The sequence below is a fragment of the Ambystoma mexicanum genome, chromosome 12, assembly GCF_040938575.1.
Source record: "Ambystoma mexicanum isolate Mex_15411 chromosome 12, UKY_AmexF1_1, whole genome shotgun sequence".
Lineage (NCBI taxonomy): Eukaryota > Metazoa > Chordata > Amphibia > Caudata > Ambystomatidae > Ambystoma > Ambystoma mexicanum.
Genome location: NC_090936.1, coordinates 987548828 through 987576661, shown reverse-complemented (window position 1 = coordinate 987576661; position 27834 = coordinate 987548828). Strand labels below are relative to the sequence as shown.

Genomic DNA, 27834 nt, shown 5'->3' with positions numbered 1-27834 from the left:
GTGTTTGCTGATAGCCAGTGTTTTTGAGCAAGGAATAGTACAGCATTGATGGGGGTTTTACTTTTTGTTTCAGGGTGGGTGGTATCTGAGTCCATAATGTGGGAGACCCGATAGTACTGCTTCTATCCCTAGTGGTTTTATATTTAGTTTTGGGGAGGCTAGTAGCTGGGGCATAATTTCTCAAGCAGTAGGTGGGGCGTAATTTCTGGTTTGTTAGGTAAAAGGGCACTAATGACACTATTCATACAAGCATAGCATTTGATGTCACAGCTCCATTAATAATACAAAAGGGTTTGCCATCTAACCTAGAAGTAGCGTTGGTGTATTAACCCTCTCTCAAATGTACTCCACATGACGGTGTGCGAACAGCATGAAAATACTTTCATTCTAAGGGCAAAATCTTTGCCTGAAATCTAGTTCTTTTGATTTGTGCTTCTTAATCGGCTTCCTAGTAGGTGCTGTCCAACTTTAGACTTCTTCCTGAATGCAATTGACTATAGCACCTCATTAGGCTGTACCTATTGTCGTTCACATATAATGAGCCTACACAGTGTGAATATCACAGTTGTTTGGTATATTACATATATTTTTCACTAGTCTTGACGTGATGGATTTGACTGTTAATCACTGAAGGAAACCGTTTCAATTGTTTGGAACAGCAAGTTTGGAAATGTGTTCCAGTGGCTAAGACTACAACTTTAGTGAGATGTTATGAGATAGAAGGGGCTGGACTTGAGGGATTTGGAAACAAATTCAACTAATGTATAGGTTTGTACCTCACAAGTAAGTATACTTAAGATGAAATGTAGAACTAGGAGTGATTAAATGTTACAAGTAAGTACCTAATTGGACCATGCGCTGCTAGGCAGTCCCCATCAGCCTTTTTAGAAAAGATGATTGTGCGCATTTCGTTGGACATGGTCATCTGTTGCAAATTTTGTACAAATCTGCAGATGTCATCCCCACTTTCTGCAAACTCACGCAAGGGCAAAATAAAAAAAAATCTGGCTTCTAATAACCCTAACAAAAACAATGTAATATGACACAAAAGTGGAAAAACCTATATCGCTATACAAACAAAACCTTTTTAAAAGCATTGTTTAACACGGTTCAATGTATTCCTAGAAAAGGACTACCACTATAACTGTGCTTTCTCCTTTATGCACTTGCTTCATTTTATGGAAGACTGATTAGCACCAGGTCCGTCTAATATGCATCTTCAAGAGCTCTGGCAAAGAGCTAAACCTCTGATTAGTCCGACCTAAAAACAGACTGTCTACAGCAAGTAGAAGACAAAGGCGAGGAATCCTCTGGCAGAGAAAAGGCCTCATTTGGGAATGGCGGGTTGTAATGTGCCTCTGTTACATCGTCTGCTGTTAAATTGGCAAGTGCCTACCAATGTCAGGAGGCCCTTCGGGAACAGACACTATTGACATAGACCACAATTGACCATGCTGAAACCGGGACAAAGCCTAGTATATCTCTTGGATGAAAATGACCACTTTGATGTGCAGGTAACTGAGCCTAGCACTAGTCCGCAACTGCCACACGTAGGTGCTCAAAGGTCTATGGCATTGCATCTACACTTGTTCCAATGCTCAAGGTCCAAGGAATACCTCCTACACTAAATGCCAAATTGACCGGTTGCCCTCACATCCAGAACTGATCCGAGCACTCCCAAACATAATTGACAAATCCCCCAAAACATTGCTTTACTTGCGTTGCTGTACCTGATGCCACTGCTTAAGCTATATCGTTGTCTTGACACTTCAGTGTTCTGGTAGGCACATAACCTGATGATCGATCTATTCCATAATCCTTGCTCTTAATTGAGAGATGCAACTATGTGACCTAATTGAGTATATTCCTTAAACCAATGGCCAGCTGTAGCTCAGTCATGTCTTTTCTGTCATGGCTCACTCTAGTCTTTTAAATGTTGGCATGCATAAACCTTCATAGTCTCCTCACATCTACTGGCATTGTTGTGGGAATGTCATTAAATCTGCCCATCAAGCTGACATCCTAAGCAATTTTGGATTTCTTTAATTTAAAAGCACTGTGGCTAGTGGCAAATGTTTATCGCACCTATTCTGGGATTTTCAAATAAAAGCACAAATGAGATGACCGGACATAGCCCTTAACACAGATTCTAATAAATGTGCACCTCTTTTCTTTTAGTCCAACCTATGGATCACCCATATGGTTGCTACTTTCCTTAGCATTCTGTGTGACTAATAGGGCACAGATTGAAAACAAATTCTTTATGGCAAAGTAACTGAAAAATGATAGGTTAAAATTATCTTAATAGTTGTTTTCTGCCTTCTTCAACCGGGACTAAACTTTATAGAGCAGTTTTGGCCGAATTAAGTCTGGCGGCAGCAGTAAAAATCGGTAATCAGATTTGGGGTTTGGATTTATTAAATTGAAGATGGTGGAATTACCACCAACTGGATTATTTCTAGTTGATTATTCAACAGAATGGGATGAAATTACTGGCAAAACGGCCACTGGTAATGGTAAACTAGTTTAGCCTCATGAGGCCCTTTGTGTCTCCCTGCCAAAACTGTCAGAGGTTGAAATTTAAAAATGTATGTCTGCAAGGTTTCTGATGGATTGTAAACTGTAGTTTTGAGTCACCATTTAACATCCATGTGTTGTCACTCATTTCAAGTGGAGCTTAAGGTGCCCCACCTCTCTTGTGGGTTTTGTATGCCAGATAGATGTGGTGGCATTTGTGTGCTTGCAGCTTGTCTTGCAATGTCTGTTAGTGCTCTTCCTTTGCTGCATAGTGATGTTATCTGCCGTATATGCTGCAGTGAAGATGCTGTAACTGAGGGGCATCGGCCCAATTAGAAAGTTTGTTCCCCTCTTGAAATTCCTAAATTAAGTATTCAGAAGATTTCAAAGTGTAACTAGCGTTGTTTAGCTTTACACATTCATTGGTCATACATTACATTTTATCATCCACACATGAACATAATCAAATCTGCAATGAGCAACCCCTTTCCTGTGCTGCAAGCCGACCAACCTTTCCATGCTATTCTATACATGAAAAATCCAGTGGCTACATAAGGGCTGTCAGGAGCTGTAGATCTCCTATATAAGCAGATACAATGCACTGACTTCTATTTTTTCCAATGCCTCGTCAAATCCCTCTTGCGGCAGACGAGAACCAGGAATTCAAGATCCATGCCCTAAACTATGGCTCTAAAACTGAAACCATTGTAGCAATGACATGACCAATTCCAGGGTTTTAATTCTTCTCAGTTGGCCAAGATTGACGAAGACCGATTTTAGTTCTAATGAATATAGGAGAGAACATCTGCCAAATGAGTTAAATCACACATGCATGTAAAAAGAGATGAAAATGCCTCTGGTTTTGAATGGATCAGCATCTGGGACTCTGGATGCTGATCGTTGATCAAAGCGATATTGTACGAACCAATCAAGTACATGTAGATATTTAAGTGACCAAATCAAGTTTGTTTGCATAGCCAGGACTCCAGACAAGATTTTGAAGTGGTTGTTTTTTTTACTCTGAAGTAGGAGTTCAGGGATCGAAATTAAGGTTAGCTAACCAGGAGCTAAAAGCAACTCCTGGGTATCTGGTATTAACCAACGACCAGGAGCTACCACTGTGGAACCAGGAGCTCGTACACAGTGCGCTGATAGCTGTTGATGTCTCGCTAACCAGGCTCTTCTAGGCTACAAGCAGGAGCTAAATAGCTCCCAGCTCCCCTCAGTGTTGAACCCTGGAGCTAAAGGATTTTTAGGAATTAAAAAAAGTAATTCTCATGTCCTGTGGGAGTATTTGATATGCAAGTAAAATAGATTTTAGCTTGAAAAGTTACTTTGCAACTAGTAATAAATGAAAATAAAAATGCTGTTTTACCTTTTACATTCAATGACGCAGTAAGAATACGTATGATAAATTATACGGGGAAACACCAACTTGGAAGGAGTTGAAACAACCCACTAGATGGCTACATGCTAATGTTATAACAAAGTGCTGTTTCAATAGTAATCCACCAGGGGTTCAAAAATAAGGAATTTATTAAAACATGATTTGTGTTAATAACAAGTACATAACATTTAACTCACAAAACATGATTGACAACAATACAAATACCACACAAATTGCAAGCAATTGATGCAAGAAAATAGGGATGAAGTGTCCAAAACAGCAGCTCATACAACAAACAATGTGATAGCTACACAGTTGTAACATAGACCTGAATCCTAAACAGTGAAAAAGCAGCACTGTTTGAATATCAACCTAAATGCACATCTATACATCAATTATACAGCGTGATCTAACAGGTTTCTGTCGACATTGCTGAACTGCTCAACATTCTTCAGGGGTGATTTAGTGTGATTATCTCCAGGTGCTAAATCACTTCTGTGTGAATACTCATGTGATTCACCAACCTTTTTCAACCAGTGTGGAAAACTCTGCTCAAGTATCTCCATTGACGCAACTGCAATATATAATGAACAAAAATAACCACTCGGGACAGTACAACCCCTAGAGAACATTGCAATTTCACCATAATGCTATATTTGCATTTTGCATAGATCTCCATGTTGTCAGGAAAGTTGGACATCATGGACACTCGTGACAACACAACCAATGTGTACGCTTTACACTGGATCGCTCCCATTCCCCATGCCCATACGATCAATATCTACAACACAAAAAAGTCACAAAAGCCCTAAGTAAGGAGGTAGCTATATTAAAACCACAGAAAACACAACACCCACACCAACTGGGTGTAGTTACACCCACCAATGCAATGTCTGCGTCAAATCTCTTATCCTGATTCAATCAATGCCACACCAAAGGCCACAAACCAGCACTATAGGCATGATTGGATAATAGTGCCACCTCACCCAACTGACTTTCGGATCCAATGAAACATACATGCAACCCTATTCTAACACTGTGGATTGCAAAAGCCAAATTGTACTCCCACGTCCTCACTAATGTGTACCGTGCGCCCCAGATGTGGGCTAAATGTAGGAGCTTACCTTAATTAAGACCAGGCACCTTGGGAAGGCCACAGTACTAGACCATCGCTGTACCCCACGTATCTCACTGAAAATGGACTTGGATATTAACCTAGAAACATATGTCCAGTATGTCACCTATGAATCAAAGCAGAGCCCAATTGGTATCCTATTAAATGAGTTAATCGCCCCAGGGGCTGTTAGATATATTTTGGGGTTATATCTATTACTGTGTTATTATGGTGGCATTTTGTGGTATTTTATAATCCTTGGCAATATATTGTGCTTACCTGTTATATTTTTATAGTGGTGAGACTGACTTCAGAATACTGCCTAATAATTATTTTTACCAGGGTCACTAACAACAAACAAAATACTGGACTTGATACTCTGGATGGATGGCTCATGCCCTCCTCTGGTATCTTATATACAATACAACACTATACCCCTTTGGCTGAGTTTCAACAATGGTAAAGCATGCAATTGAAATACTGCACATTAATTCAATCTCGCTCGATCAACCGCTCACGGGGCTACCTTACTTTAAGATTTCTTACCGCACATCTGTCTCTAAGCATGTCAAATGAAAGGGCCGGAAACTCTATATGTCAAAGGATAATGACTAAATAACCCCACGTCTAGCGCGTGTTCCAATTCTATTAAACATCCACAAAGACTGGTACCTGAGCTAGGGCAGGCATGAAATATGTTGGTATCTAGGAACAAGGAGGAAACCATGTACAAATGTACAAAATTGCAATCCAGTGATAACCATACCCGCCCAAATCACAAGAACCGCACTGTTGCAAGGGCTAGCACGATGCTCATGACTACAGTCCCTCTAGACAAACATTACATGCTAACATCTTACGTTCAATACAAAAAAGGAACACTAGAGAAAAGTTAGACTGAAATAATTGTCAGTGTTGCCCCATAATGTACAAATTGCAACAATGCACCCACTTTTGCAGTCTAACAATGATGAATGTGGGTTCTTAGTCACGCCCTGATTTAAGCCGAATTCCAATCAATGCCATCATTCAAGCCCCTAACATGACTGAGTCAGGAATATTAATTTTTGCTCCACTTGAGTGATTTCTGATTAATGGAACTTTTGTACGGACCTCAGTTTCATCAATGCAACCCATTTCAAATCAGTATGTGAATGCCCCTTGGCCATGATATTTCTAACAATTGGAGCAGTTTCAATCTGATACGCAAACCATTATTGTGTTAAATGATCCGGGTTTTTCATTTGATTGGTTTCCAATGTAAATTGGATCACATGGACACTTGATCATGTAGATGATATTATTAGAGTTGCAATTCGCCAGGTCTTTAAATTGCCAGGGTTTCGTCAAATCCAGGTCCACTTGTAGTGTCGTAGGTTAAATTACATACGGCGCACAACCCACATCTACAGTGCTCCATCACAGGAGGAAGACCCCACAACTCAGTTATGGTTTTAGGTTTATTCAAACCGTATTACTGCATTTCTTATATTTGTGCTTTTTTGTAGTATTTGTAAGGATTTATCAAACCATTTACGCCCATTTTAGTGATCACCATTTTGGTTTTGTATGACATTTGTGAAGGTGTTAACGATTAGAAGCCTGTTGGAAGATGAATCCTTTTTTGTGCTTTCGTCCAACAGAGCTTCACGGTTGGCGCTGGAAGCACATTTGACAGATTGTTTAAAGAGTTTCTTGGGGTACCCCCTATCCTGTAATTTTGCACATAGATGAGAAGCCTCTGTATCAAATGAGTCTCTTGTACTACTTTTTCTGCGCAACCGCAATAATTGGCCATAAGGCAAATTCTTGATATGCTTGGCGTGATGACTCTGAAACTGAAGTAATGCATTCTTAACAGTGGGTTTGTGCAATGGTCTGACATGTAAAACTGAGTTCACTGGATAAATCGTTATATCCAAAAAATGTACTTCCACACGACTGACTGGTATGACTAAATTTCAAATACCTGTTCTTGGTATTAATCTAAGCCATGAAATCTTAAGGCCTCATTAAACACATCTGTCCAAATAATCGGGATGTCATCAATGTAGCATAACCACTCTCTTATATTGTTGCGATATGGGTTTGTGTCACAGTAGATGGGGTTCTTTTCAAGTGTCAACATATAGACTGGCCAAATTAGGAGCTATGGTGGCCCCCATGGCTGTGCCCTCAATTTGTAAATAAAATTGGTCTTGAAATTTGAAGATATTTTTTGTTAATGCCAACTCCACACCACATGGAAAGCATTTGGAACTGGATGATCATCCTTTCTACCGAGAGAACTTCATCAATTACTTTCATTGTGGCTTGTTGGATACAGTTATAAAGTGACTTAATGTCCAGACATGTAAGAAGCTGTTTTGTAGGATCACACCTCTTGCCTTCAATTCTGTTATTGTGTCTTGGACGAAAGATGACATTTTGGACACACAAGGATGTAAATGTCTGCAAATTTTGACAACGGTTCCAGAATGGAAGCGACCCGTATACGATGGGTTGGCCCGGAGGATGTCTCAAATCTAATCTTGGGTAAGATGCTCCAAATATGTACATGAGCTCCCTTCCTGATAAGATAATCAGCCTCCTGTTTACCAATACATGTATTGGCCAATGCACCTTCAATCTTTGAAGGTGCATTGGCGCGTTGGTAGGTTCTCCTGGTTATTTCTTGTAACTCACGACATCTGATAATAGTCGTGCACATTCTCTGATAGTCAATACGATTTAAAATGACTACCACCATCCTTGTCTGCCTGTCGAATGTCAGTATTTTGACCCAGTTTCTTCAGTATTGAATCCTTCTATTTGCTCAAATTGGAGGATTTGTCACAGGCCTCTGCTTCCAGTTTTGCCATAGCTGACAGAACCTTTTTCTCAGAGTGTCTATTCTGGTGGTGGCCAAGTATGCAACGGAGGACAGAAAGTAGATGGATTTCTCAGTCCCGAGTGATTCTGTAACTCCTGATATGCATGCACTTTGAAAATATCTTGTAGGTGTACTTTACGTAAGAATTGATGACACTCGACCCGAAAAACGAAGGCATTGTGTCACTTAGTGAGAACAAAACCTAATATTTTATTTAGTGCCTTAACTTCTTCACGGGCCAACATGTATGAAGAAAGGTTGAATTTGGCTCCTTGTTTGAACTTGATTGTGTTGCCATCCTTGCTCTGGATTGCCTCAACCTAAAAAGGATGTCCTTGTGATCGGGATGAATTTTGCCCTCTACCTCTTCTGCCCCTGTTCAGAGCAAAGTTGGAATTAGAATTGGTAGAACCACTATTACCACCCTGATAGTGCCTTGAGCAGCAGCATCTGAAGAACGGTCAGCACTTGAGCTGTACTAAATCTCACTCTGTAATTGCCTCCGAAATTATTTGAAGGATAATTATTCCAACCAGAGACATCCTGTTTCACATACGGAAACACCTTCGCATGGGCGAAAGAACTGAGATGTTGATTAAAACATACATATTCTGTCATTGGTTGAATCAACCCTAAATTCAGACATTTCCTTCCTGTGTTTATCAAGTCTATTCTTGAAATCGTCCAAGGGTAATGCTGTTTTAATGTATTCCTTAATTTTGTTGATTTATCAGCTGTTTCAATAATCAGCACCAGCCTGTCCCTACCATATTTGATGGAGATATAACTCCATTTAGTACGAAAGTTTTCCTTATCAAGAAATTAACGTGGTTCATTCCGCACTAATTCTTTGGGGTAATGCTTTCCCCTTAATATTTTAGAGCATGATGTATTTATGTAACTTGGGACAAATCAATCTTTTACGAATTTGAGCTAATTCGTCCCACTGATGGATTGGTTGGTAACTCATCTGGATTCAGCTCAGAGACAGCATCTAATAATTGAGCTATGCATTTCTCACTGTACGCTCAACATTTATCCCTGGAGGCCATCATATGTAGATATTGTGCAATGGACTCTGGGATGACAGACTCCTGAAACCCACTCGAGGCCCAATGGGCCTCAGAAGATATGATAAAATATATGCGCAAACTACAATTTGGAAGTTGAAACAGCCTACTAGATGGCCACATAATATTGTTATAACAAAGTGCTGTTTCAATAGTAACACACCAGGGGTTCAGAAATAAGGAATTTATTAAAACATGTACCCCTTTTTTGGAAGGGGTACATGGCGATGTACGCAATTATTGCGTTATGGTGAAATTGCAATGTTCCCTAGGGGTTGTACTGTCCTGATTGGGTATTTGTTTGTTTTTTATGTTACAATTGGGTCAGTGGAGGTACTTGTAGTGTTGTCCACGCATTGGTTGAAGAAGATTGGTGAGTCACATGAGTATTTATAATCGCAATACATCACCCCTGAAGAATGTCGGTCAGTTCAGAAGTGTCGACAGAATCATGTTGGGTCACGCTGTACAATTGATGTATACATGTGCATTTAGGCATTTATAACTCACCTATGCACAAGTGCTTCAAGACGCGATGAGGCAAGGGAGGGGAACAAAGGGAGGACAGACAACAATCCTGCTAGGCCAGGTGTCATTCAGATTGCGCAAGTGCGCGGGGGGGGTTGCAGTGCAATACAAGAAGATAACAATAAGTAAGTAGCGGCCAGCAAGTGCAAGGGTAAGTGTGTCCATCAGGTGTCAGGGGCTCGTAGGGGGGTCTGTAGGGATACAGAAACATTCCCCAAGTGTGGGAGTTGCAAGGGGGGGCAGTGAAGGTGCGAGATGCTGGCAGGGGAGGGACCTGGGCCTAAGATCAGAGGGTGTCCAGGTAGCCAGTGTAGTTCAAGTTCCAGCCAGGAGGTCAGCAGAGGAGGAGAAAAGGCAGAAGCATAGAGGTTTTGAGGTGCTTCCGAAACCGGAGATGGTTCTCCTCAAGTTTAAGGTGGGGGAGGGAGGCTGTTCCAGAGGGAAGCACCAGACCAAGATCTACCATCAACTCGTTGATTGGAGAAGTGACTAACCCTGAGGGAGTTGGAGGTGGATGAGCAAAGAGCTCGAGACGGAAGATATTTAGGAAGAGAAAGCTGAAGGTATTGAGGACGCAGGCCCCAGAAGGCCTTGTGGACGTTGCAGAGTTTTGAACTTAATCCTCGCTGCCACTGGGAGCCAGTGCAGAGATTTCAGTCCTGGAGAGATATGATCCCTGGGCTTGGCTGTGTAGTTCTCCCAGTGTTTGTTGTATGAACTATTGTTTTGGACACTTATCCATCATGGTTTTGTATCAATTGCTTTTAATGTGTTTGGGATTTGTATTGTCAATTTTATGTTGTGTACTAGTTAAGATCACAATACGTGTTTAATAAATTCCTTATTTTTGAACCCCTGGTGGGTTACTATTGAAACGGCACTTTTTTTTTTGTTAAAGCAGTAAGAATACATCATCTCTTTTCTGTGGCGCTCCTTTGCTGGTGCCAATGATCTGAACAGATCAGTGGAAAGCTGTATTAGAGATAGCGTGGTGAGAACCAATGTCAGTTTCCTATATTTTTACTCTTGTTTTTTGTTGTTTTAGTCTGTTTTTTTAGGGGGTAAATGTGGCAGAGCCATTTCAGCTCTTCTGTCGCCAGAGGCGTGAAATCAAACAATTCAAACATCCACATAAATGTCTAAATGCTTCACAACAAAAGGTGCCATATACTATTGCTATACTTATTGCACACTGGCTGCACACACTGAGTGCACCCAAGCACGTTTTACTACATTACTTTCTCCACTAACTCGGACTGCGGTCCACGAGGGTGTTCAGACGACAGCGCTTTGGAATCATACCAATGGTAAAAGGTGCTACACGCATGCCCAATAACATAACGTATTGAAACCAAGTATGACATCTTTGAACAAAAACCTTTTTACAAGGTAGACGTTTAAGAGCTCCATTAACATTTTAAAATGGGGGTCCAACCTCCAAACTGTTAAGGACCTGTGTTTCTCAAGTGCATCAACCAATAAATTAATTCCAGTACTATTGACAATAACTTCTGGCAGATCGATAATTGCATCCTGCTGGATTATCAATGAGTCTAGGTAGCATTCAACATGTTCACCGCAGGTAACAGTTGCCACCAGTGAGGATTAGCAATAATGATTAGCAGTAGGGGGGTTAGCAAATATCTTTGGTAAGTTTAGGTGCTCCAGTATTGATAATCTGCAAGGGCAAAATATAAGTAGAATTGGCAATAAATGCCCATGCAGTTTCAGCAGTAAGTCTGTCAATCCTTTTGATGGTCAATTATACCAATGACCATCAGGCAGGGGATTATCAGCACAGTGTTTTGGACAAGAGGCTGTCAATAATGACTATCCAGCAGGATTAGAAAGACTAATCCCATCAAGCATGTGCAAGGGAATTAAAGGAATCCTGAACAGCAGGCGTGATGTTAGCAAGAATGACTGAACTCATGGTTGTAGTAAGTCTGTATAAGCAATCGTGGCCATCTGGCAGGATTGTTAATTGGTGACCACGTGCAAGGTTAGGAATAATGGTCATTGGGCAAGGTTCATCATAGTGTATCGAACAAGATTAGGAATGATGCAGTGCCAATGATCCAATTCCAAGACAAACCCTACATAACTGTCCATCCATTCACTCCTGTTTCCACCTGCCCATCCACTGCTCTCACACCCGGCTCCAACTTGCAGATGTGCATCTTGACCCAAGAAGAGGAGAGGCGACTCGAATAGAAAAAGGTGCTAGAGGAGAAATGTGGAAAGCATGGGAAAGAGACTGGTTTCTAGTGATATGTTGCTGATGTTGAAACTAGAAGGCTTTAGTTTTTAATCCCAGCTATTCACTAATGTTCTGTGTTGGTCTCCTCATCTATCAAGTTGGAGAGATTTTTTAAAAAATCGCTAGAAAGGTGTAGGTTGAAATGGTGTCAAATTGACGGATTAAGTTTGAAAATCAGAATTCTAATAGCAGTTTCTACATTTGACCAAATTTGTATGACCATGGGATTCCAGATTGTATTTTCCTATCTATCCCCTGGTCTACCAAATTGAAATCCAAAGGTTCAGGATGTGTGAGTAACTGGAGCAGAGATGGGAAATTGTGTGTTGAAAAGCAAGGGGACAGAAGTGAGTAAAAAGCGGTTTGCGCTTTTGGAAGGCCATTCCCAATTATGACACTCCAAATATACCTTGTGTGGTGTTACTCCTCCCCCATCTGATTGTCAGTTTGGTAGGTGAGGTTTAGATTGTGCCCCTTTCTCATCTGTCTGTATCCGGAATGGAGGGGGCTGCCTGCAGAATGAGTCCACAGGTAACTGTCATGAAAATGGAGTTGGCTAGACAACCTCTTGTTTTATTTGTTACATCTTTTGTGACCCATTACTTTTCCTCATACCTGGTCTATGCTCATTCTGCTGCCCCTCTGTAGGCACTGCCAAATAAATTGGGGGATTGTAAGTGCTGCATTACCTCCACCCGGGACTATTTACTGCTCGGTGCCTATGAATTATGAACCCTGTAATGTAAGGGTTGCCTAGTATTAAATATTGCTCAGAATGTGTACACACTGCCCCAGACTAGGTGTATGGACTCCCTGCAGATCTTGCACATGTGTGACTGCCATTTTGATCCCTTACAGCAAGAACTGCTTTGATGGGTCCCTGGTCCCACTAACATGAAAATGTAGAACTATGGAAAACCATTCTCTGGGCCTGAGACATTCCTATTAATTTAATGTTTTTTTTTTATTTAAGAAAATGCAGTCTGGCTTACATGTTTTAAATTGTACTCCACTCTCCCTCTGTGTAGGGAAGATGTATCTAAAGGTTAGAAATCGAAGGAACTTGCCAGTCTGCTGAACTTTGGCTTCACTTGATCTTATGCATTCAGGAATCGGAATAAATATTTGTTGAGCAAGAGCTAAAAGCAGTTTAGCAGGAGCTGCCTTGGGGCAATGGTGAACTAGTCCTACAAGTAGGAGTTACATAGCCCCCATGTCTTAGCAATTTCAGACCGACCAAGTATTTTTGTTTTCTCTGAGTGCAGATTTTCATAGAATTAGGAGTGGGGGTGGAGGGGTCAGGCTGGTTTGTGTCTGAGGGTGAAGGAGAGGTAGGCACAGTGATATTTTGTCCCATTGTTGTGTCAATGGTCTTGTTTTCATATGCAGTTGAGGCTGATTGAGTCAAAACTGGTATAGAATAGAGGTCCTAGACCTAACATCCCTCCTGTGTTGTAGAGCAGAACTCAAATTGTACACTGGCTGCTAATGATTGCCTAGTGTTAATTGACTCTTGGAGAATAAGAAATGGTGAGCTGTTTATGTATATAATTGCAATGGCAAGTGGGTTTGTATGGCTAGTTAGTGGCTTGTAACTTGAAATGTTTCCCCCTGATGTAGTGCAGTTGATCAACTGACCCTCATTTTGTTTTATTCTTTTTATAGGTTAATGGAGAGATTCCTGATGGATGGATTGTATCCTTTCCAATTGCTGACCATAATATGTTAGCATTTATTTCATGTAGTGATTACCGGCTGCACCGTTGATGATCACAAAGTTTGTCATTGTTGTGCCACCTTGGCTGTCCTGAATGTCATTTTCTATTTGCGCATTCAACTCTTTTGCCTTCTTACCCTTGGTGTCCTTAATTCTATTGAACCTGTCCAACCGCTGAAAACTTTTTGATTATGCCTGTTCTGTCTTTCTATTTGTTTTCATTAAGAAGGCTGTCTACATGTGGTCATTCTGCTTAGGGACACTGTCTCCTACAGAGAACATGCCCTCTTTTCAGCCCTACGCTGCCTTTGGAGAATTTCTAATATAAAGCCTTCCATGTCTATTAATCCTTCACTATCTGAATCACAGCCCTGCAAAATAATCCAGCAAGCTAACCATTGTTCACGAGAAATAATTTTCTCACATTCCTATCTACTATGGTCTGTTCCAGGTCATGCTGCTAAAGTGTCATGCTAAAGTCAGTGGGAGTGTGGGGGAGGGATGGTTTGTTGCTACAGATTAAATATACTGGGGTATCCAATGTTGCAAAAGCAGCAGGTGGCAGATAGGGCTGGAGTTTAGACATGGGTGATAATGGGAGAAATGGAGAAATAACGGAGTTTGGATAACGGACACATTTTGCTCTTCTTAAATGTCTGTATATTGCATACAAGTTGTTTCTAAAAATGGTGTAACCCAAGGCATCGGAAGTGCTTTTTAGGCTATCCAAGCATGACAATGACTGAGGTATCCAAGCCAGAAGCTGCCCTCTCTGATCGTCGGTATCAACTGTGGGGGAAGTGGATGGAGGGTTTTTGGGCTAGTTGGGGCGGGGGGAGGGGCCTAGCCACAACACCACGTTTGGCCACCACATATAAGGGGTGTGGGTCAGGTTGAGTAAATGTTAGCTAAATGAGACCTTGATGACCATGATTATTGGGACATAGGGATTCAGGTGCGGGGTGGGCAGTGGGTTATGAAACCTCAATGGGGCTAACCCTATACTTGAGGCATATTCTAGAGCAAACCCAAACCTACAGAGTATTCCTAATACTCGAGCCAACATGATATGGACAGTATAATTATCTCCAGTATCGGGGCTTTTATAGATTCGTGCTTCTCTTTGAATGGGACCACCAGCGTTATTTTTATATAAAAATATACAATTAACAGAGGAAAATTCAAAGCCATCTGTTCCTTGCACAACAGTTTCCTGATTTAAACAGGCTCCTCCAAAAAAATGGGACAGTTAACTCACCACTGGAAGTCTGGCATTGTAAAAAAGGCAGCAATCTACATCGTTGTCATTGATGGAAGAGGCAATGGGGATGCCGGTGTCAGTGGAGCTGCTGTCTTAGCCAGAGAGGCCTGGAACACTGTCAATGTGTTGGCATCCTAGCCCATCAAGGAGGTCATGTGATCAATCGTGTTTAAGGGATTCCTGCCAATCATGGATACTGTTGCCTCTGTGAACTGACAACAGCACACAATCTAACTACCACAGTGAGGCCTGTGCCACTTTGAAGCAACACTGGGACACCACATGGAGGCCCTCTCCACTGTGAACATGACTCAAGCACAAAAAACAAATACAGAGAGACCCGCATTGCAGTGAAAGCAGAGCTCTGCACACTCTGACCCCACCAACCCAAAAGGGAACTAGGAAAGCGTGGAAATATAACCAGAGACCTGGAAATAACCTAACAACAAGCTTGGAAAGCAACAAACATACACCACAAACCTAAAAGGGAACCACAAAAGCGAGGAAATGTAACTGGGGACCAGGAAACTGCCGACCCAACACAAACCATCCACACATACTCCTGACATGCCTTGATGCAAGAAAGGAAACCAGAAATAAGCGGGAAACCATAACCCAACAGAATGGAACCTACCCTCCAAAATGTGCACCTAGGAACCCCGTGAAGACACCAGTAAAAGGAAGAAGGATGCAGACCAAGAACAGAGGAAACACTGAATACTTCTCGCACTACCTCTCCACCTACAACTCCGACTCAATGGATAACAGACAACCAGCAAATAACCCATAAGCAAGAACCCAAACAAACATGGACCCCAACCAGGATGCCAAACCAAAAAGCAACACACAGAAACTCTGATACCACCTTTTGGAAAAACCCCAATAAGAATCGGGGACAAACTCAAATCCATAACCTGTAACATGCCCTACAGACTGGAGTAGAGCGCCCACGCTCGAGCAACCTACCGATCTGCACAAAACAAAAATAAGCAACCCTACCATCAACCTAATTAGACTACTGAATGAGGAGAGGGAACACCCAAGAACAATCTCAACATGCAACCCCACCCAGAAGAGAAATCTTTAGTAATGAAAACCGACAAACCCCACACTGGCTGTGGCACACGTAAAAACAGACAACAACCCACGAAGGAAAATTGACAAACTGCATTGCAGCTTACTCAACATAACATCTATGGCTGAACACAAAATAGAAATATGACGACCTAAGCGAGGGAGGCACTGATGCACTTTTCCTCACAGAAAAATGGCTATTTGAGAACTATAAAACAATTGTGCACAAGGCCATAGTGGACAATTTCAAACTAAAACACGCTGACAGAGAAAACCGGAGAGGTAGAGGAATCGCAATGGTGCACAAAGAGCACATCTGCGCTGCTCCACTTCCCTCAACTGACATACTCTCCTCGTCATGATCGAACTCCACAACCAAGCCAAAATGGTGTTCCTTCTGATATACAGGCCGCCATCCTGCAACTCTAATTACGCAATGAAACTCGGTGACTCCATCGCAAACCTATCCACCTACCATGACAACCTAATTGTCCTGGGGGACTTGAACATCTGATTTGAAAGAGAACGAAACCACAGCAAAAACTCTGTGCGCCCTCCTGGAAACACCCACTTAAAAAGCAAATGGTAAACGGATCCACCCACAATGCTGGACACACCTTGGATGCAATCTTCTGCAGAGAAGGACTCTGCATCTGCCCCACCGATACCAATGGTATGGAGTAATCACTACCAGATTCCATTCTCGGTCAAACTTCAAACCTACATACTGCCCAGAGATGCAATATTAAATGGCACAAGGAAAAGAAACTCGAAGAATCTTGACTTGGAATACTTAACAGACCTGCTGGAATCGACTCAACGAAACAGCACCGAGCTGAACAGAATGCTCCTGGACTCAGCAGAAGAAATACTCACTACCTGGATCATTGAGACCCTAGACAGACAAGTACCAGCAAAACATTTCAAAGCCGCAGCAAGGTGGTTCACTGAAGAGTTGAGAACTTGAAAAAGCAACCGCAAACTGGAATAAAATATGGAGCAACCATTACAACCAACAGGACAAAATACTAAAGACAGCTCAGAATATACAAATTGGCAGTCCTCGAAGCAAAAAAGAAACTTGCTACGCCACAAGAATCCAATCGGCAACCAACCCACAAAAGAACTCTTCAGAATCGTCTGAGATAAAAACTCTACATCCTGCAATAAAGACGCCATACCATAACAAGCCCTATGTGATATCACCAACTGCCTTAGAACAAGAATTGAAACAACCTAACAGAACATCGAATAAACCGCACAAATATGAACACCACCACAAAACCACTAACTGGTGATACAGCAAGACTCGTCTGATTTGACCCAATAGACTGACGTCTTCACACTAATAAAGGACACAACTTGCAGGATTAAGCCCCATTTGACAGACATACATACATGGAAAGACTGGTGGAATTCGGTGTAGAAGACGCCTGCCCTAAAATGGCTAAAATCCTTCCTCACAAATCGAATCGAAGACCCTACGTACCGCCTTTTCCCTCAAAAACATCTCCTGCAAAGTGCCCCAAGACACTAACCGCTGCTCTCCTCTTGAACATACATATCTCCCTTGATGAAAATCATTCAAAACCACAGACTGCCTGCCTGCAACTACGCAGACGCACAACTCATCAAGATAGCCAAGACCCAAGCAGCACCCTGATCATTTGCCTCACCGCCATATACAGCTGGATGACCACAAAGAACCACAAATTAAACTCGGCCAAAACAGAAATATCTCACTCCCACAGGGCAACGCAATCAACCCACAACTAAACTGTCCATCTGGCATGGGAACCTAACCAGAGACTTCAAAGGTGATTTAAAAAAAAAAAAAATCCTCTGAATACTCCCGGACAACGTACTATCACTGGAACCACAAGTCAACACTTAATTATTATTATTTTAAAAAAAATGTTTTACTTGTTTTAATTGTGTCTGACAATTAATACAAGAATTCTAGTTCATCATGAGTTCTTATTAAAACCAAGTGATTATCCCTCCACTAACCATGTAGTTAAATTCGAAGAAAATTTCAAAAGGTTTCCAAAAATGTTTGTCGATTTACAGTATTACGGACTTGTTTTCCTGTTTATTGTTCCAAACCGATGTTCTGGAGAAGTGACTTAGTAGCTATGACCAAAGGTATTAGTTTGCCGCTTATCACTCTGGGCCACCAAACATCTTACTCTTCAATATGAGGCGTGCAAATGTTGCCCAGGTAAATGGTTCTTTCTTTAGTTATTCCAGGACACAACAGTAAGAGGTGTCTGTTTCTACCTGGTCTGTTTTTTTTGCGATGTCGACCGTTGTTGGAAGTTGATATTCCCCGAATTGCTAGAATCTCGTTAGTGTTTAAAACATTCAAATGAGCTTTCAAAAATGTCGAGCGCAAATTTTTGTCGGAATTTTATCAGAAATTTCGTCAGTTTGTTCACCTTTTTGTGTGTTCAGTGGCAAGTGCGATGTTTGTTCTTCTTTGCTTCAAGGGTCTGGATCCAATCCCATGTTTTTATTTTTTGTTTTGCTTTGGATGGGTTACGATCAGTTCCTTCTATGAGCTACCAATTGCATCAAGGAGGATTTTGTTCTTAGTTACCCAATTGGTTAGCATCGTGTTTCTGCCTCCCTCCATTTGCTTTTTGATTTCAAGGATTTTTGGACGGGGGGTGGGAGGGTTCGCTGGATCTTCCCATAAAATAACAGGGAATTCCTGTCGATAATTGCTTTTAATGGAACCAGACTTAATTCCCTTCTGATGGAAGCTACTGGCTTGGATGGTAGAAGTTTCAAAACTTTACGGCAGTAGTATCCTTCTAATTTGCACTAAATTTTCTCAGGTATTCCTGGCATCGCCTCTGCTCCTTAGGAGATTGAAGCAGTTACCTTTTCCCTTGTAAACATGGATTACCGCAATCGATGAGAAATGTCAAATTATCTATTGCCTTGGTTTGTGAGATGAGGGTCTTTATTTTTGCCAAGTGTTGCCTGCATGGGTTTTTTTTTTATTTTTTTGATTTAGTTGAATTTTTACAAATTTTCAATAAACAAAGTAAAACGAAACATCAATAAAATACTATACATAATCTAAGTATAAACAATCATAAAATCATTAAAACATACGCTATCAAATCCAGACAATATCATCACACTGGTCATATATCATTAAGGTTGTAACATGTACAATAGCAATGCACACAAGGTTCAGTTACAGTTTGAAAGTAGAGCTTGTGGATTATTTAGTTTATCTAGTTTTAAAGAAGATAAGAAATTTATAGTAGCTATTTGGATGCCCAACAAGGTAGAACCAAAGATGTAATTCCAACAAACGTTGGGTTCAAACATGGCAAAACTTGAACAATACTTATGAAAGTGTAGATGTCTAAGCGAGTTTAGCTCAGTACATTGTGTGATTAAATGAGCCAAAGTTTCAGGACATTTGACCGAGTGACGAAACCGACAATTGTTATAAATGGAGGAAATCAATTTACGCGTGCATAAGAGATCTCTGGTTTCCCAGATATGCAAGCGAAAGCGCAGAATTAAGGATCCGTATTTTAATGAAGGTGCTTTTACAAGATATTTTTGAGGAATTCCTCTTTTGAGGCGGAAAGCGATGAGTGGTGGCATGCTTATATGACAACCATTTTTGATGATTCATAATCCATGAGGACTGCAATAGTTTTAGTTTGGCCTTATTAGGATCGTGTAATAAAATATCAATACTGATTTCAGCTTGAATCAAGATCCTATAAACCGACAACCAACTTCGAACAAAAGGGTGGTCTGTAGAGAATATAAAAGCTGAGATTGTCTTGAGTAAATTATCAGACTGGGAAGAAAGCAAGCACTTCCTGAGAAAGGAGCATTGCTTCCAAGCAAGTGCTTAGGGCAAAGACGTGAGTCCTAATTCGTAGCAAAGCCACGAGATAGGTACACATATTGGTATGTGCAGGACACTCCTCCAGAATTTGGCCTCCCATTTGTCAAGAGTAATTATAGACAAGGGAGAACCTGCTTCAAGACCATAGAGAATAGTAGGAATTACTTTCATTTGCCAAAACTTGATGGCCGGGACTATGGAAAATTTACCAAATTTAGCAATGAGGATGCGTGTCTGGGAGATTGCACTGTGGAGTTTAACGTCAATCATAGCCATATGTTTTAAGGAAGATTTGAAAATGACGCCCAGATATGTATATGATGGAACCATAGACAGTTTGATATTGTTGCCAATGAACCAGTGTTTTAATGTATGGACCCCTTGATGGGGGTTGAACATTAACACTTGAGTCTTGGTGGTGTTGACTCTAAGATCATTCTCTGCCACATAGCAGTCAAGGGCTACCAGCAGTTTCTGAAGGCCACAAGGAGTTTTTGAGATTAAAACTATATCAGCGTAAAACAACGCTTTGATTGCAGAACCATTAATTTTCAGTGCGTCATAATCGATCAGTTCAAAAGCAAATTTAATGTCATGGATATAATGATTGAAAATAGCAGCAGCCAGTAAGCAGCCTTGCTTGAGACCGCGTGATGTTGAAATAGGTTGCGAAAGTAATCCATTTAAAGTTAGTCTAACCTGAACAAAAGTGGAAGAGTGAAAGACCATGAAATACGAGTACCAGAACAGTTGATAGATAGTTGAGAGAGCATCCTGGTGGAATAGAGTGGAGCAGTGACGTGTGGTCTTGAAAAATGTAATGTGAGAAACTTGTGGTCACTATATGCCTGAGACGTAATTGTCAAGGAGGTGATATTCTGAAATAGAAGTGTGTCTGCATAAATGAAGTCAATCGTACTGACACTTGAGTCACGTCGCCAAGTAGTGGCGGCGGGCAAGTCGCCTGGAACTGCACCGTTAACCATGTTGAAATTGTTGTCAGACATAAAGGTGGACCACATGGAGACTTCGGGTGTTGCAACCTCAGATTTAGGGTGGAGACAATCGAGGTTAAGGTCACCAAGTAACGAAGTGGCAGTAATGTCAGATGCTTGAGAGACAACTTCAAGCAAGGATGACCTCTCTTTAAGAATCGGGTTCATAGGGAGTTTTATTGGATTTCGATATATATTGAAGATGGCCATATTGCCGCTACAACCGTGTATTCTCACTAATTGTATAAAAATGTCATACGTACACCAGGAATGAATATGTAGGTGTGCTGACTGCCTGGCGACTACCAAGACATTGGGCGACCTTTTTCACCTTTTGTGGCGGGAAGAAGGGCAATCGAATAATTGTCCCAGACAGGTGGTGTTAAGAACCACGTTTCTTGAAAAGCTAGGATGTCATACGAGCTATTGAGGACACCGAGTGTTGCAGATGGGTGTGCCCTCGAGTATTCCAACAACCCAATAGAAATGATCGCCGAGCAAGCTCGTCTGATGGTTATGACTGATGGAACGTCATTTTATTGGATTGATAAACCCGTGTGGTTGCGATAGCTTGGCCAGTAGTGCCAACAGCTGTGTTTGTCGGAGTGGGATTGAGTTCGCTCAGGGTCCTGCGTAATGAGAAACCCTGTTTGACATGGGCTAAGTTTGGCATTCCATAACGTTTTTGCAACACTGGCTGATGGTATCCATAGGCGCACAATGGTGAAATCGGTGTCTCCAATGAATTCAACCAAATCGATGTCAATGGAAGAGACCTGTTCAAGGGAGTCTACATCATTTAAGATGTTTAGGACACTGTCAATTTAAAGCATAAAGTTGGTGTTTACCACCTCTGCATTTCATAATAAGTGAGTGTCCTGACGGGGGGCGAGATTTAACAAACTGGGAAGGTTGTTTGATAGAGGATTTATTATATTTCAAATTTTGTTTGGGCATGACGGGCAGAGAATCCAAATCAAATTGATTATTAGACCTAGACAGTGCAGAGGAGGGCCAGATCTGTGGAGTAGTTAATAGATGCTGAGGGGCTTGAGAAAGTCCGATGTTGCCTAGAGGATTGGGGGCACTTTGAACACGGGTTTTAAAAGTGCCACCATTGACCGAAGTTGGTAAGCCCGAAAATCCTTGTTTTTCCAAAAAATCGTCCATTAAAGATTTCAACTGTGAGATCATAAGATCAGAATGGATGGTGGAGATTTGAGGCAACAACCTGGTTTGAACATTTTCTTGCATAGGAGGTATTGCAGTACATGTTAAATCCTTTCTAAACGGATTGTTTAGAGAGGTCGAAGAGGTAGAGACATTAACAGGGACAGGAGCAGCAGAAGGGATGGTATTCTGGCTTTGCAGGCTAAGAAATCGATCAATAGCAGATTTAATAGAAGCTAAATTTTCAGTGGAAAAGGAGAGCGAGTCATGAAGACCCGTAGGCAACGAGGCCGTCGCTGCTGGAGCACCAGGTGTTATTGTGTTAGGTGTCCTGGAGCTCAGAGGTGTCACAGATGCCTCTAGGGCAATAGCTAAATTATGCAAAGGGGAATAATGAAGAACAGTAGGAACCACAGGTTGACCAGTTAAAGCTGCATTGGTGTCAGTCATTGGTAACTTGTATGAAATCTTATTAAATGACAATGAAGGGACTGCAGAACCACTTTTGAAAAAAGATGCGATGGAATTTTTAGGTAATTTTGGGGCAAGCATGTTTTTGGATTTTTTGATGAGGGTTTGATGGACTGGCAACTTTTTTTTAATTAGTTTTGCTTGGAGCTGACGCTGCAACAGGCACTAAACTAGGTGCACTTGAATCGTGAGAACAAGCTAAAGCTTGAGGTAGAACCGGGACAGAGCCACAAACCAAAGAAGACGTGGGCATCGTTGTAGGATGGTCAACTGGCCCTTCTTGGGTATTTGAAATGTTCTCCCAAGAATGATCGACTGTCATTGGCGTGGCATGTTGTGGCTCTGTATCAATGGGGCGAATAATGTTAGGAATAGAGGGGAGAATGGGAAAAGTAGTAGTTTGTGAAAAGGAAGAACCTTGAGGAATAGGGGCCTTAGTAGACGACAAAATCCAATTGTGCATCATGTCAATCTGATGTGTCTGCTTAGAATTGTTCTCATTCAAACGTTCAAAGAGTTTGTATAAGCTCAGGACAGTAGTGTTTAATGCTGCAAGAGTTATCTCCAGCATAGTAGGAAGATTGATTGACTCCGAATTCGGAGATTTAGGTTGAGGACACGCACAGGGTGTAGGCTGAGCATACAAAGAAGAATCACTTGGTGGATTACTAATAGAGGATATTTCATGGGGGACAGCATCATCGTGAGTGCTTGAGACTGAGATTGGCGAGTCGCCCATGTGAGAATTCAGGGAAATGGGAACGTGATTTTGGGGGGGTGAGACATTCATAGATCGTTGCTGGAAAAGAGACAGACGAAGAGGCGATTTTTCACATCGACCCTCTAATGCAAGTAAGGTAGCATCTGAAATTGAATGTTGCATCAGGTCAGCCGGGGGGGATTTGGGCCATTGCCGATGTGTCGCAACCTGGCCAAGAGCATGTGATTTTCTAGAAAAGGAGGCTGGTAGGTTGGGTGCAGGGACCGAAGTTTGCCCAAAACTGCTAAAATTAGAACAGTCAAGATTTAACGAGGGTATGAGGGCCATAGATGTGCGGCGAGATTTTAATGGTAAATAGCGCAAGGAATGAGCCCTGTGAAGTGCATTAAAGTTATCTACAGCGTAATCTAGGTTGACAATCACAGTATCATTTGGCATACCTTGTTTTAAGGAGTGTAGACGCGTGAACATAGTGAAATCCACACGAGGGATCACAAGTGGGGAATAAATCTGACTTGCAGGTTGGGCAAGGTTAAACTGAGAATAAGGCGCACCCACGCTGCTCGCTGTTCAGCGAACAGTAAACAGTCACTTCTGTCACTTCCAGGTGTGCGCGCGTGGTGCGCTATGCACACAGAATATGAAGGCAGAGGGAGGCGGAGCAGTAGGCGGGACAAATACAAGCCGTACAATCACAGGAGAGCTGCAGTGGGGGAACACAAAACAACAATAGAGAACAGGTAAGTGTGAGTGTATACGGGCTGCCTGCCCGCCCCCGAAAAGTAGAACAATAAAAAAAACACACACAGTAAGGAAGTCAAGTTTGAATTACTTCGAAGTCAGGCACGGCTGGTGTAGCCCTAAAGGACTTCCTCCTGCTGTAAATGCACATTGCGATAGGAAGAATAATGGGCAGGTGCCAAAGTCTTGCACAAAGGAAACAGCAGCCGATCTCGCCAGTAAACAGTCACTTCTGTCACTTCCGGGTGCGTGCGTGTTGCCTGCATGGGTTTTTCCACAGGACTCCTGTTAAATGTGATGCGCAGGTATTTGAAGTTTGTTACGGTCTCCCGTCATTCGCCCTCAAGGTAACACTGCTGTTTTTCAGATCGCTTTGATATTTTTTCCAAGATCATTATTCTTGTTTTATCTGGTTTTCTAGGTCGTTTTATTTTTTAAGTACTATAAAAGGATGTTCAGCTGGCGTTGGTTTGGTCCAGTAAGATAATATCATCCGCGTATAGGAGGCGTGTGATCTTCTCTTTCCCTATCCTTGGTGGGAATGATCTTATTTGATCTTCTAGCTCAACAATGTCTCCCATGTAGGCGTTGTGAAGTGCTGGCATTAGCGGGCACCCTTGTTTGACTCTTGTTGGTTCGACCGATTCTGAGAGTTGTCCTGCTCCGTTAAGCCTCACTCTCAGTGATGTTCCCGAGTACATGGATTTGATGGGTTCCATAAGGGAGTTTGTGCAGTTCCACTTTGTCAGTTGTAAGCATAACTTCTCTCGGTTGACCCGGTCAAAACCTGGACTAGGTCTGTGAACGAGACAAAGGCTCTTGGGTGGCCCTCCATTATCTTGGCCTTTAGTGTACTAATCAACATTGTTTTCTGTGGTACCTACATTTTTGACAAATCCCGACAGTATGGATCTAAACGACCGGCCATCTTTACCCCGGCTAAGAATTTGTCCAGGACTAATGAGCCAAATAGTTTACAGACCACATCCAGGAGGGCTATATTGGACGGTAGTTCTTGGGGCAGGTTTGTCGCCCTTTATGAAAATCAGAACTATATTTGCAGTTTTCCAGGAAACTCGTATTTGTTTTTTTGGCTACACCTTTTTATGATTTCAAAAATAAAGTCGCCCTATTGCTCCGGGTGAGCTTTCAATTCCACGTTTGCAATCCCTTCTGTTCCTGGTGCTCTTGAGCTGTTGAGTTTGGTTATTTTCCTCACAATCCGGTCTTTATCATAAATGTCCCATAGGTCCGATGATGGTTTTTTATTAAGTGCAGGTTCCCAGGCAAATGGTAGAAAAGATCTGTAAAGTGGCTCGTCCATTTATGCTCACTGACTTTGTTTTGAGTAACATTGCCTTGACAGTTATGGATGTAATGTGAAGGAATATGCTGTCTGTGCGGCCCCTCTGGCCAAATTCAATGATTTTTAAGTCATCTCTTCGCAATGATCTCAAGTTCGGAATGTGCTGGAACAAACTCATTGTGGTTTTTCTATTTGGGATTAATTTGTCCCCTTTGTCCAGTATCCTTTCGAGTTTGGAAGTCCTGGTAGACCTGCTTTTGTTTGTGAATAGTGTTGTCCCTCTCTTGATACTTGAGCACTAGCTCTGGAAGTTTGATCTTAACCCTTTAAGTGCCAAGGACGAAGTATCGTCCTTGGCACTAAGGGGTTAATGAAGGAGAAAATGTTAGAAGGCTTTGCATGGTGAAATACTGAAATCACCAAAAAAGGCCTTCGCACTGGGGGGGGAAACCCATGGCAGTTAAAAGGTTAAACGATTTTCACTATCACTTTGTTTACACCTTATGTTGTGACTCTGGTCTGCTAAGGTTTTATAGCTAGTTTTTGAAGTGGCGCTTTCGTTGTTTCCTGGTCTGTAAAACTCTCTTGGTTGTCCGACTTCTGACTGTCGGTTGGGTTCATCACAGGAGACCGGTTTAACCTGCTGTGTCCAGATGTCCACGCATAGTTTTTTTTTTTTTGCTCTTTTATGATCATTTCAGATTTGTGTTCTATAGTTGGAAACATTGGAGAGTCTGTTTCTATTAGAGCCACTTTTTGTTTGGATGCCAAAGGTGTTGGGGCCCATTTGTTAGAATCTGATTTTCTTTCGCTCAGTTGGATCGCGTTCAGTCTCTGAGTTTTCAATTGTATACTGGATGACATCTATCAAGTGTATTGAGTTTGCTTTCGTCCAGCGATACAGCCGAATCTGTTTTTTCGTTATCTTTTGATGAAGACCCATTAGTTGACATCAATTTTCGTTTGCCACATAATATTATCCTTTGTTCAAATATAGGCGCAACTCACTTGTCATGAATGTCTCTGCCGTCTGTTTTCCCACTTTGCAGCTTGTGGAAAGCGGTTTTCATGATAGAGTGTGGGAGAATACATAGCAATCAGAGGCATTTATTAGGTCAGCGTAGGCCCAGGAGAAGTTGAGGAAGGTGTTCGTATCTGGGTGTAGAATGGCAGAGGTAAGGGGAGGCAGAGCCAATACCATGGTAAGGAACAGCAACATGTTGTAAACAATTCATATTCAATAATGCAATCCAGCGTTATTTTTAGCAGTCCAACCCTATGTAGATTGGGGCCTTATGCCCAAACGTTCCAAAGAGTGTCAGTCGTTACAGAACCTGGTAGACAGGAGAGATGTTGCAAAAGTTCAGGTTCCCCGAAAGAATGACCGATGCGTAGAGCTGGAAGAAATCATCTGAGGTGGTAGACACATTCCGCTGGCCACCAAACCCCGTCAGGCTTGAGGGTTTATGGATCTACACTCTTGGTGCGCAGCGTTATTGTAGCTTGTTGGTGAAAAAAAACTTTTGAGAGCCATGTGCCACCCATATGAGACAGATGTAGCAGTGGCATGCTTCTGGTAGGTGCTTTTCATCCTCTGTCGGGTGAGATGGTGGCGGCACTCTGCAAGTTGCATCTCGGGGCAGGTAGCAGAACTTCTTCTTCGAGGAATGCTAGATGCAGAGTCTCCAGGGTTTTAGCTGCTGGACACCCAGTGGGCAGCTGAAGAGGGGTGTCGTTCTCCGGCATTGGATCTTTAATGGGTTCACATGCTGTGAATATTTCCCTGTCGTCAGGCAGGGAAACCTCGGTAACTTTAACTTGGCGTTTTCCTATGGAAAATTTCAACACTTTAGTGTCCTATCGACGTTCTTTTTGGGTGCTTTAGGCCCCACCAATAGGATGTCTGTTATAAATAGCCCCCGCCCTGTGGCTTCCCTTCAGATTTTAACCGTCTCCAAACTGTTGGGATAACCTCGTGTTTTGCACATGCGTTTGGTTTGTGGGTTAGGATGTCATTGGTAGCCTAGAAGAAGTCTCTCTTTTGGCCTTGTGCTACCTGTGGCCTGAAGGTGTACGAAGGGGATGGTCATATGGACTGTCTTTACTATCTCTACCCCCATCACTCCGCATATGCCTGTGAGATATGCCAGGGGTTTTCGCAGAAGACCTTGAAAGACCATAATCGACGACTGATATGCTGGCTTAACGAGGGCACTTACCCGGCTTCTGAGGTGGGTTTGGCCCAGGGGAGCCAGTCTTCAGGGAGAGCGGAGAAGGCCGCGGAGCATCGCTGAGCGGCATCGGCGGAACCCCCCGCTAAAGAGCATCGGGCAACCGTGCCTGTGTCGGAGGTGGGGAAAGGCAGCAAGTCTTTGTCTAGATCGCATCATTCGAAGGGGGCGAGTGGTTCTTTGTTGTCAAAGCGTGGTCGGCCTGACCAATTCAAAGGGTCTGGTGATAGTCCCGAGAAGTCTACAGTGTAGGAGAAAGAACTGGCAAAGCCGAATGAGTCTTCTTCGAAGCACTCGTCCAGTGACCATCACAAGGCTTCTTCCAGCGGCGAGTCTTCAAAGCACCATTCCGCTTAGTCTTCCAAAAAATCTGGGTCTCCGGTGAAATCAAAGCCAGGGGACGTGCTGCTGACGAGCTCGTCGTCGGATAGTCCGTCGTCGACGGTGGTGCAATCTACGGTTCCGTCGTCGACTGTGTTGTCTGCTCCATCCACGACTCACTGAAAGTGGTCCACT

At 42.3% G+C, this 27834-nt stretch overlaps 1 protein-coding gene across 2 annotated transcripts in view; it reads left to right on the top strand.

Annotated features, from left to right (window-relative positions):
* The window catches only part of LOC138514169 (rab-like protein 2A), a 474772-nt gene that overhangs the window by 107980 nt on the left and 338958 nt on the right, over positions 1-27834 (top strand). For both annotated transcript variants that reach the window (XM_069629476.1, XM_069629477.1), the window contains exon 3: positions 13414-13443. In XM_069629476.1, the coding sequence (XP_069485577.1) occupies positions 13414-13443 (30 nt within the window). The remainder of the gene's footprint in view (positions 1-13413; positions 13444-27834) is intronic.